This window comes from Chlamydotis macqueenii, chromosome 2, assembly GCF_036417535.1.
Source record: "Chlamydotis macqueenii isolate bChlMac1 chromosome 2, bChlMac1.mat, whole genome shotgun sequence".
NCBI classification, from domain to species: domain Eukaryota; kingdom Metazoa; phylum Chordata; class Aves; order Otidiformes; family Otididae; genus Chlamydotis; species Chlamydotis macqueenii.
This window is the reverse complement of record NC_141557.1, coordinates 95,985,539-95,996,738: the sequence shown is the minus strand read 5'-3', so window position 1 is coordinate 95,996,738 and position 11,200 is coordinate 95,985,539. Positions and strand designations below refer to the sequence as shown.

At 49.2% G+C, this 11,200-nt stretch overlaps 1 protein-coding gene and 1 long non-coding RNA gene across 2 annotated transcripts; one reads left to right on the top strand and one right to left on the bottom strand.

The window, feature by feature from the left end:
- Positions 1-1,383: 1,383 nt before the first annotated feature.
- Positions 1,384-6,926, top strand: IRX2 (iroquois homeobox 2). The gene is made up of 5 exons (XM_086742090.1): positions 1,384-1,656; positions 3,289-3,694; positions 4,068-4,817; positions 5,542-5,609; positions 6,348-6,926. Exons 1-4 carry the CDS (start codon positions 1,414-1,416, stop codon positions 5,583-5,585), a joined length of 1,443 nt encoding a protein of 480 aa, XP_086598216.1. The 5' UTR covers positions 1,384-1,413; the 3' UTR covers positions 5,586-5,609; positions 6,348-6,926.
- A 2,249-nt stretch (positions 6,927-9,175) lies between these two features.
- Positions 9,176-10,975, bottom strand: LOC147601732 (uncharacterized). Its single transcript, XR_015257706.1, has 3 exons — positions 10,855-10,975; positions 9,554-9,786; positions 9,176-9,423 (listed from the first exon to the last, which is right to left on the bottom strand). It is a non-coding gene; the product is annotated as an uncharacterized LOC147601732 (long non-coding RNA).
- Positions 10,976-11,200: the final 225 nt, after the last annotated feature.

Sequence of the window (11,200 nt, the reverse complement as noted above, 5' to 3'; positions counted from 1 at the left end):
ATTAATTAGAACGTGATCCTATTCCAGGAGATTTATCTGAGCTGCAAAAAAATAAAATGGAGTAAAGGGAGGTAAGGCAGCTAGCCCCCCCGGAAGGAGTCACCCACGCGTCTTCCCCACGCACCAGACTAGGAAGAATAGAAATGAAAGAAAGATGAGGGGTTGTTGTTTGGTTTGCTGTGTTGATTGTTTGTTTGTTTCTTTTCCGTGACTAGATCTTGACCGTTTGTGGCAACTTATAAAACTGTAAAGCTCTCGCTGCCAGGGACGGCGCGATTCTGGACGTGCTGATTTGGGCAGTCACTCTCGTTCCCTACCATATAGGGCAGTACTTTTACCGAGTGTTCTCCCCTCTCGCGCTGCTCAGCTCCGTCGGGTCTGGCCCTGCGTCCGCACACACGCGCGCAAATCCACGCAGCGGCGATACGTGCCCGCAGCGCTTGGCCGAACGCGGGTGTGAAGGGACGGATATATTTACAAGACATATTCTTTCCTGATCCCCGCGGGGATACAGAAAAGAGGGAGATAGGAGGGAGGATGGGTTGTAATCGAGAGTGTGCGAAAGGGTATTTACGGCTCCGGGAGTCCGAAGAGGAGCCGATGAGCGGTACCGTGGGGTTGGCTTCAACAGCATGCTCGCAGTCGGAGAGGCTGGCTTGCGTTACAAAGCCTGCCTTCCCATGCCTGCCTCCTCCTTCCCTTCCCTGCCTGCCTCCTCCTTCCCTGCCGTCGCCGCCGGAGGAGACGGGGCCGGCGCGGGAGGGGGCGGGCCCGCCGCGCTATGCAGATGAGCGGCCGTGACGGACAGCTCTGTTTTCCAATGTCCCTCAGAAACTCGAGTGCTCCTTCCCTCAACTCTTCACTTCAGGCTCTATACTTCCCCCAAAATACAGGCTGGCAGGCGCTGGGGGAGCTGGCTGGGAGAACTCCATATGCAGCAGCCACTTTTCGGGGGCTAGCTTCTCTCTCTTTCTCCCCCTCTCTTTCTCTCCCTTTCTCTCCCTATTAACCCTCTCCTCTTCCGTCTTTCCCAGATGCCCTTCCCCTCCCAGTTAGATTTCTGACCGCTCGATTTATTTTCCCTTTTTGAAGGGGGGGGGGTGTTCTCTTTTCTCTTTTTTTTTTTCTATTTCTCTTTTCCACCTCCTATTTGTTCTTATTCTAACTGTGTGCGCATGGAGGGGAGCATCTAACAATTCTGATTCTCTACATAACTGCACAGAGCCAAACGGGGGGGGGAGAGAGAGAGAGAGAGGGAAGGTGGGGGGGGAGAGGGAGGGGGAGAGGGAGGGAGGGCGGGCGGGAGGGAGAGAGAGGGATAGGGAGAGCACGAAAGCAGCGCCAGGAGCAGCGGCAGCAGCAGGGCCGGTCACCCTCGCCCCCTCCCTGCTCCTAGGCACGCCAGCACAAGCCATGTCCTATCCTCAGGGTTACCTCTACCAGCCCCCCGGCTCGCTGGCTCTGTACTCCTGCCCGGCGTACGGGGCGTCGGCGCTGGCGGCCCCCAGGAGCGAGGAGCTGGCCAGGTCTTCGTCGGGATCGGCGTTCAGCCCTTACCCGGGATCGGCAGCTTTCACCGCCCAGGCGGCGGCCACAGGCTTCACCAGCCCGCTCCAGTACTCCACAGACCCCGCCACGGGATTCCCCTCCTACATGGTAACTACCGAAGAGAAACCCCTCTCCTTCTTCATTAGCATCCGCATTCTCATCCTCATCACCTCCAGCCTCTCTCCTTCCACGCACTCGCCCGCCGGCACCGCGCCGCCTCAGCCGGCCGCGGCCGTGCACGGCACTGCGCGCGGAGAGGAGAGGAGCGGAGCGGCGGGGCCGGGGCCGAGCGCGGTGCCGGCGGGCCTGGGACCCCGGCTTGCCCCGCGGTTGGCGGAGCCGTGCGGGCGCCCCGATGGAAAAAACACGGATCATCTCAGCCGGTTGGGTTGGATGCTTTCATTCTCCCCCCCAATCCCCGCTTTCTCTCTCTCTTTTTTTTTGCTTTTTCCTTTTCGCTGTAGCACGATGGGGGGCCGGGGGGGGTGTCTTTTTCTTCTTTTTTTCTTTTCCGTGTTTTTTTTTCTCTCTCTTTTTTTTTTTTTCCCCCCTCCTCTCTTTCCACGTCGGTGATTAGAGGCGCTGCTAGCTTTATTCCCGTGTGGTTTTATTTACTTTCAGCGTGTTTTGTGCTAATGGTTTAACTGGATTTTAGGAATGAAAAGGAGCATCTGTTTGCGATCTGTGAGCTTCACTTAAGCCCAAGATGGTTGTGGTGGCCGCAGTTTCGGATTTCACTTTCTTATTAGTTAAAAAGAGCGTTTGCAATTGCGTGTGTGTGTGAGCATTCGGTGCGTAAACTATATAAATAAAACCATAAACTGTATAAATAAACTGCACGTCTAGATGGTTATATAGTTTTACAAACACACACGTAGAGCCCGTAAGCACAAAGACCTGCGCCCGAAATTTAAGACCGGAGACCACTTGCTTTCCGCCTGTACGACGTGGTGCACAAACCGTCCTGCGGTCTTTATTAGGGGTGGCATAAAAGAGCCGAGGATCCAGCCGGCTTGGTTTTCCTGTTGGGAAAGCGGTAGGCGAGCGGCTGGAAGTTGGTGACGAGGTTGCGGACCGTGCGGGATATTTGGGTGGTGATTACGCCTGGGACTCGCCTGATCTGCGGGGTTCAGGGACGTGCCGAAAGTTAGCGAGTTTCCTTAGCGATATCTTTAACTTTTCTCGTATTATGCAGACTTAAATAAGCGCAATTTAAACGTTAAAGGGCGAATTAAAATGCTAATTACATCGCATTTGAACAATTCGAAACGGTGCATATCTTCTGATTTGCAAATTGGATTTGCAATGCATTAGTGCAGTGAATTGCTAAGTGGCGGCTTTGTTGTATTTTCTATAGCAAAAAAAAAGGAAACATCTTTTGAACCTTTGAGAGAAATGTAGATATCAAGACGCTACCTGTAGGGCCTTTAAAATGCCTGCGCGGTTCAAAAATTGTATTGGGAAATATTCAATTAAAAGGAGCTGAAATTAGTCAGAAAGATTAAAACGTCGCTAATTTTAAGGGCGTGTGCCCGTGTTTGCGCGCTGGGCGGAGGAAGGAGGAGGTGGGGGGGAAGTGGGAATCGCAACTTAATGGCCTTTGGGTGCTGCTTCTCCCCCTCATAGAATATGGATACAAGACATCGTCCCGGGGAAATACAAATGTAACCGCCGATCTCGCCTTGACGACTTACTATCAGCAATAACAAATTGCCAACCCCACCGTTTTGTTCTGTCCAGGGCTCCCCTTACGACGCCCACACGACGGGGATGACCGGAGCCATCAGCTACCACCCGTACGGCAGCCCTGCCTACCCCTACCAGCTCAACGACCCCGCGTACCGGAAAAACGCCACCCGCGACGCCACGGCCACGCTGAAGGCCTGGCTGCAGGAGCACCGCAAGAACCCCTACCCCACCAAGGGCGAGAAGATCATGCTGGCCATCATCACCAAGATGACCCTCACCCAGGTCTCCACCTGGTTCGCCAACGCCCGCCGGCGGCTCAAGAAGGAGAACAAGATGACCTGGGCCCCGCGGAACAAGAGCGAGGATGAGGACGAAGACGAAGGCGACGGGGCGAGGAGTAAAGAGGAGAGCCCCGAGAAGATGCCCGAGAGCAACGAAACCTCCGCGGAGGATGAAGGTGGGCTCGGGGCGTCCGCGGCGGGGTGGCCTCCGTCCCATCCCGCCCCCCGGGAGCGTGACAGCGGGGGGCGGAGGGGGGCACGAAGGGAGGTGCGGCGGTGTTTAAAAAAAAAAGCGACCCCTAAACGTGTGCCGGTGGGCGGAGGTGCGGGGCAGAAGGGGCAAGGCTGGCAGTGTGGCATGCTGGCGGCGGAGGCAGCCCCCGGGGACGGGTGTTCCTCGAATGGGGGATGGCATGGAGCAGGTCGGGACGGCTGGCGTTCCCCTGCTCGCTCCTCTCCCGTTGTCTTTCGCCGTTCCCCTCCCACCCTACCGCCCCCCCCCCCCCAGCCCCTGACTCTGCCTTTCCGTTGCCCGGCGGGCCCTCGCAGGGATCAGCTTGCAAGTCGACTCACTGACCGACCACTCCTGCTCCGCCGAGTCGGACGGCGAGAAACTGCCCTGCCGAGCCGGCGACCCCCTCTGCGAGTCGGGCTCGGAGTGCAAGGACAAGTACGAGGACATCGAGGAGGAGGAGGAAGAAGAAGAGGAGGAGGAAGAAGATGAGGACATCGAGGAGGACGAGGGCGGCGGCGGCGGGGAGCGCGTCCCGCCGGCCAAACCCGCCACCTCCTCGCCGCTGGCCGCCGTGGAGGCCCCGCTCCTCGGCCACCCGCACGCCGACGCCGCCCGCAGCGCCAGCAAGGCGGAGCTGGGCGGCCGCGCCTCCCCCGGCCCCCCGACGCCGGCCAGCAAGCCCAAACTCTGGTCGCTGGCCGAAATCGCCACCTCGGACCTCAAGAGCCAGAGCCTGGGCCACGGCTGCCCGCCCGCGCCCCTCTCCTCGGCCCCCCCCGCCTCCACCCCGCACAGCGCTGCCTACTCGCCCTCCTCCCTCCTAGGGAGGCATATTTATTACACCTCGCCTTTTTATAGCAACTATACAAACTATGGGAACTTTAACGCTCTGCAGAGCCAGGGGATCCTGAGGTACAACTCTGCCGCGGTGGCTTCCAGCGAGGGACTTGGTCAGACTGTCCTAAACGCCAGCTCTGCTCACAAGCAGAGCAGTGACTCTTTGAAAACCATCACGAACCAGCTGGAACAGCACTACAGGCCCTCTAGTTACGACTCTAAGAAAGGTAAGGTGACTCGCCTTTGCCCCTTCCGTCCCCCGACCCCTACGCCAGCCCTTTACGCGCCGTTAAAAATACCGGAAACCTTCACCGGGGGGGGGGGGGGAAAGCGGCGAGTGCCCGGTCAGGGCTGCCGCCGCCGGGTGGAGACGGGCCGGGGTGTAACCTGGGGATGGACCGATCCGGACCCGTACCCCTACCTGCCTCTAGGAAGCCAGGGAGGAAACGGAAAAGGCGACTTGTAGATCAAGCCCACGGGCTTGCGGAGGCAGCTTTAAAAAGTCATTTTTAAAAGGAAGAAAAAGAAAAATGCACACAAAGGTATCCAGAGAGCGCTGGTGCCGTTGCCTGTCATTCTTTTTCCCTTTTTTTTTTTTTTTTTTTTTTTTCCCCGACACACTGGTTTCGCTCTCTTTGTTTCCAGTATTCTCACGCGTTTTCGCAGCTTTGGGTGAAGATAATCGCTGTCCTTGGACTTGAAATTACGTGGAGCGTGACATTTGTAACTGCTTTTTTTTTTTTTTTTCCTTTTGAAAAACTTTTGTGGTAATACACTTCTCAGCTTATTCTAGTTAAATACTCCAGATTGGGGCGATTATAAAATACCGGCCAGCCCTTTTACACGACCCAGCTCCGAATTCGGCACGGGCAAGGGCTGGGACCCGCAGACACTGTATAATCTAGTTAGCTGGCTGTGTCCTGTGACTAACTGACGGTTCTATTTTGACAGATCCCACTGAAGTCTGCACAGTAGGAGTACAACCGTACCTATAGAAGTGCAATCACACAGCAATGCAAGTAAGTGAGACCATTTTCTATTACACTGATCATTTGGCATTGGGGCTGAGGCACGCCGCGCAGTTCTAGACTTGCTTAACGTTAATTTCTTGCTTCATTACTAGAGAGTCTGATTACAAAGTAAGACACTCTTTTCTGCTTTTTTTTTTAATTATTATTATTATTATTATTTATCATTGCGGCTTCTCTTTCTCGGGTTTGTCTTCATTTTAAAGGCAGGTTAGACAGTTCCCTCACCTTGCGCACTCGTCGCTGGTGGAAGGCAAAGCCGTAAGGGCTATTTAAATGTTACGGAAAGGAAGCTTTAAGGAAAAAAAAAATATTTTGGAAGATATTGTTGTTTAAAGACAGAGTGCTTGTGCTCACGTGGCAGTGCTAAAATTGCACGTTCTGAGAGAGGCTTCGCGCGGTGGCCGTGTTTAAAAGGAAAAGGGACAATTATTAGAGATTGACATCCGCCTTCAGCAGGGCGCGTTATCTGTAAGCGGCCTCTTGCCTAGCTAGCAGTGTCACTCTTAGTACCTCCGCTGCTGAGGGCTAAATAAACACACACGCACACACACACACACACACACAAATCGCCTTGCCCATATTTTTTCATCTAATTTTTTTTTTTTAATAAATTAAACGAGTAAGAATTTTCCCTTACTTTCCCCCCTCCCCCCCTTCCCCAGTTTAATGGTGTTAGTCTGTTATTGAAGGATTTTTGGATGATCTGGTTTTTTCCTTGGTCCACAGGTAGGTGTCACAATTGCTTTGAAAAAAGTCAGCAAGCCATCATCTCTCCCCAAGCTAATATATATAACAAATCTCTAAATCCGGATCACATCTTGTGCCACTGTATAAAAGAAGACCACAGAGCACTATTAAATCTTCAGACTCTAATTATTAAACCAGAATTTTGTTGGACATACGTGAGTTTGCTGGTATAGTATAGTTTCCCCAATGTATGTGTGACTTTTGAAAACAGATCTGTTTTTCTCAGGATATCTTGAATCGGTCACTTCATTGCCACGGTATATATTCGATAGGTGTGATAGGATTTATTGTAAAATTTATTTGTAAAAGATGTATACAGTAGAGATAATAAAGACGTGATTGGAGAACTTGAGTCCTTACAAAGTGGAAACAAATTTGATATTTATTTTTGTAACGATACAAAGCTTCTAGTAATTTATGCAAGTTGTATTGCAATGGAATCTGAACTTTTTGTAAATAAATTTTGCCTGGTTTTTATTTGAAACGTTGATGGTTATACAATCTTTGGTTGTTTAACGAGAATTCTTTACTAATTTATATCTCTAATTGTAAATAAAAACAGACTAGTCTGCAACAATATGGTGTTTTTCATTCATTTCCCCCCAAATAATAATATATTATTTAGAAAATGACGAAAGTTGTAATTTCACTAGTAGACCTTAGACCATAAAATGAGTAAGCAATTCAAATATGTTACAAAGATATGCTTTGCATAAATTAATTCCTTCTGGGTGATTCCGTTATATTTGAGCTTTAAATACATACATGTGTGCAAATATGTATTTGTATATATACATGCATATGCTTAGAGAGAGTGATGTGAATACATGCATGTTTCTTATAAACTATTTATGTTGGGTGTGAAGTAGCTCTCTATTTCAGTTAACATTCTTTAAATCCACCATTTCTAGAGTGGGGAAAAAAATCATAATCAGCTACGGCTTATTTCTACTGTCTTTGTTTCTTCTGCTGGCTAAAATATGCAAAGGCAAAAAAAAAGAAAGATAAAAAGGTCCAATTCCCGTTTTTTTTTTTTTTTTTGGTTTTAATTTCCCCTCTTTTTCCTCATATCAGTAAACCATATCTTCACAGTCGCATTGGAAATCCAGTTTGATTGGGCTCATAAAATCAGCGAAGTAATCGTTTTAATTTTTAGTCAAATAATGGGAATCCTTATATAATATAATTTCAGAAAAGAAGCGAACAATCATTTATTTTCCCCAAAAGATAAATTGAGTGAATATAACTTACGGTTATAAAACAAGAATAATAGCTTCTTAGATTGCCCTTTAATCAATCATACACTTATTTTTCAAGAGGCTCATCTATTTTATTCCATGATTAATAATGTTCCAGTGTGAGAGCATTATTAGATCCCAGCAGGGGAGATCCTGAATGCTTTTAGCTGCTTTGGAATGGTCAGTTGGGGTTCATTATGGTCTGATATTGAACAATTTATAAAATCTTGTCTAAACATCTGCCAGCTCAGATAGGCTGATGTGTCTGAAGATGGGAAATTGCTGGACCAGTTGGTATTGACAAACGGATCTCTCTCCAGTGGCTTTTTGTTCAGTGAAAATTAGTGGCCTCTTGCTCAGGTCTTGTTAGAAAGGGCATTTGAAAGTGATCTTAGATACTTCAGGCATCAGCCTTGGGAATGTTGACTGGATAAAGAGCCCTGCTTAGTCTGGAGTTGGGAAATACGCTCTGGTTATATTAAACAGGGGGAAAGGATGCTGTTTTTCCTAAATATGTGTGCACAATACACATGATCCATCTTCCCCCCCCGCTCTGCCCCCCCTCAATGTCGCATTTTACCTTCATAAAGATGTCTAACTGATTGAGAAAATGCATGTGTTTTTCAGCTGATAGGGCAGAAATTAATACAGTAATTCTGGAAAACTCTGGGATCTGTCTAGCTAAACATGAAACACCAAAGATCTTTGCAGCTGGAGGCCTACTCATCTTCTTATGTTGTTTGTAGAATGATGCTTCTTTGCTCGTTTTTCATGCATCTCATTTTTCACTGAGGTAAAACACTATTGTATCTGTGCGCAGTGTACAGCGCAATTAGACAAACAGCCAAGAAGTAATCCAGGTTTTCAGCACATGATGTAGAGGAAAATATTTACTATAATCATCTTCATCGTCTTTACTGTGCACTTTAGCGAGGTTTTACGGAGGGGCATTTTATGGCAGTGAGACGCCTGAACTTTCTTTTCCCCACTCTTGCCCCTACTTCATCCGCCCCCACCACCCGCGTTTTATGTTCCAGGTCTCTGTTGGACACAGCGTGTACATTTCAATTGGTAAAAACCAAAAGCTGTGGCAGAGATTAAAAAGGCTAACGACATTCCTTTGATGTTTATACGCCCTAAGACTTATAAAAGATTTCCATAATTTACCCACCCCTGCTAGTATTTAGACCTGGATTTCTTTCTGGAAAGAAAAGTAGAAAGACTTGGAAAACTTGCTTTTGAGTATTCACTATGTATGTAAAAACCCAGTGGACTTCTCTCATCCTCTGAGAAATTCACGAACGGTTCATAGATGCAGATGGGCGACACCCAAACGATTTGGCAAATAAACGTGTTTTTTAAACAAGAAATTAATGGGCGAGAGCTGCATATTCAACGTCATTTGAGATTTAATAATCAAAATTGAAAGCAGGAGGAAAGCGCAGCCTCGCTAGACTGCTGGCACAAACAATGTGATTATTTCAGTAGAGCCAGGAAGAGGCGTGAACGATCAAATGCATCACTCCGTGTACGGTTTATTCCATAACGATGCTAAGCAGCCCGCTGGGATGAAAATCTCGCACCCAGTTCTATATTTACTCCCTCTTCTCTCCCCACCCCCCCTCGTTTCTGTGCTCCTTTCGGAGCGGGAACGGTGAACTCTCCCCTCTTCGGGGCCGGAGGTTTCATTAGAGCTGATTTATTGAAATTCAAGCTTTAATCTCAGGTGGGATCCCGGAGGAATTGGCGCTGCCGTCAAATAGGAAGAGGGCTCGCTTTCCACTTTGCACTTCCCGGGCCGCTTTCTTCCTCGCTCCCTGCAAATGTCAACATTTGTTCTCAATAAGAAAGTTACTGTTTCAGGAAAGCTGCTCACCAACTGCATTTGAGAGCAGGGGAAAGAAAAGGAAAAAAAAAAAAAAAGAAAAAAGTAAAAGCGTCGCCCACCTTTGTTTGGACGGAGACTGGGGGAAGGGATGGGCAAGGAGGTAACAGGCCGCCCAGGCCAGCACGGACAGACAGACAGACGAGGAAATTTCTCCTGCACATCAGCTCGGAGGGGAACGGGCCCGGCTAAGGGGAACGTGAATACAAAGCGCAACGGGCGCCTGCCTTTCTCCCCCTCGCGCCGTTTGCATCTTTGTCACCGACGTGCTCGGCCCCTGTAAGGGAGAGGGAGACTGCAGGCAAGGAAAAATAAAAATAAAAAATAAGTAAAAAAATAAAAAAAAAACCACCAACAACAGAAAAAAAAAAGATAACTTCCTTCCCAAACGTCCACAGGCGGAGGAGGTCTCCAGGTTTTGGGGTGAAGGGTGATTTTCAGGTAAAGAAACAAATTGCAAGGTGCACCGTCTTATTTAGCCCTACCTGGAGGCGCCCATTTCCCTAATGAGCCATCAATTAGTTCCCGACACGGTGAGAAGGGGGCGGGTGAGGCGAGGCGGTAGCCCGGAGTGGAGCAGTCCAGCCCGGACCGCGCCGCCGCGGCCCCTCCGTGTCCAACCCCAAGGGAAGAAAGAAGAAGAAAAAAACAAAACAAAACAAAAAAACCCTCCCACCACTGGAAGTTTCTGCCTCCGTCACATGCTACATCTCACTTAAGGGCGGTTTAGACTCACCGCGCCGCTGAGGAACCGTGTCAGGGATGTAATCAATATCAGGAGGGTTTTATTGTTTATCAACTTTTTTTTTTTTTTTTTGGAAAAAAAAAAAGAAGGGGCAGAATTTACATATAGGTCGATTTATTGCCTTCTGCATTCAGACATTTCTCGGGTGCCTGGGCAAGCTTCTCACGATCTAGTTACTCGGAAAGAGTTTTTCCATTGTAGAGACTGAATAATGACGGTTAAAAAAATACTGTTATTAACAGTAATACAGCACAACAAGTAGTATGATGTTCAATCCTTTGTTTTTGATCCAGTAACTAATAACTCAGGTATGTTTCCGGCTTCTAAAGAAATAAAAGCGAAGCAAAAAAAAAAGTTAAGAAACAAAGGGATCCAGGGTGAATATTCAAAGCACCCATGCATCTAATCCCCGATTGTTACTCGGCGGCTCAGAAGCAAAGCGTTTATTAAAAGCACGGAGGGAAAACGGAGTCGGCGGGATGCAGACGGGCGGAGAGGGACCCGGCGGAGCCTTTTACCTGGAAGCGCCCCGGCCGAGGTGACAGCCGGGCTCCCTCAATCTGGACCCTTGCCCGCATCCACCCCCCCCTCACCCCAACTCCCCCAGCTGTGACTCACGGGGAAATGTCACCATTTCATCCAATCCCGGTCGAGCCGGCTGCATTTTCCTCGAGGAAAAGTAAGGGACGGAGCCACTCTTGCCTCGGGGATTTGGGGACTCAAAGGAAAGGAAAAAAGGGTGATGGAAGAGGTCACCCTGGCCCGGCCCTCCTCGAAAAGGCAGGAGCGCAGGCCGGCAGCGAAAGTCACTTCTGCTTCACTCAGGCTTGTGCCACCCAAACAGTCCCCAATATTTTTTGGGAAAAAAAAAAATAGTAGTACTACTCCTCTTACGGCCACTGTGTGGATACCGTCGGTGCTCGGGCTCTTAAAAGTCGCCTAGGGGAAAAAAAAATAAAAAAAA

Excerpts from the sequence above, each read along its gene's own strand:
- IRX2 (XM_086742090.1), top strand. The coding sequence starts at position 1,414 with ATGTCCTATCCTCAGGGTTACCTCTACCAGCCCCCCGGCTCGCTGGCT. Across the intron at positions 1,657-3,288 it reads CGGGATTCCCCTCCTACATG|GGCTCCCCTTACGACGCCCA; the intron begins GTAACTACCGAA and ends TGTTCTGTCCAG. Across the intron at positions 3,695-4,067 it reads AACCTCCGCGGAGGATGAAG|GGATCAGCTTGCAAGTCGAC; the intron begins GTGGGCTCGGGG and ends GGGCCCTCGCAG.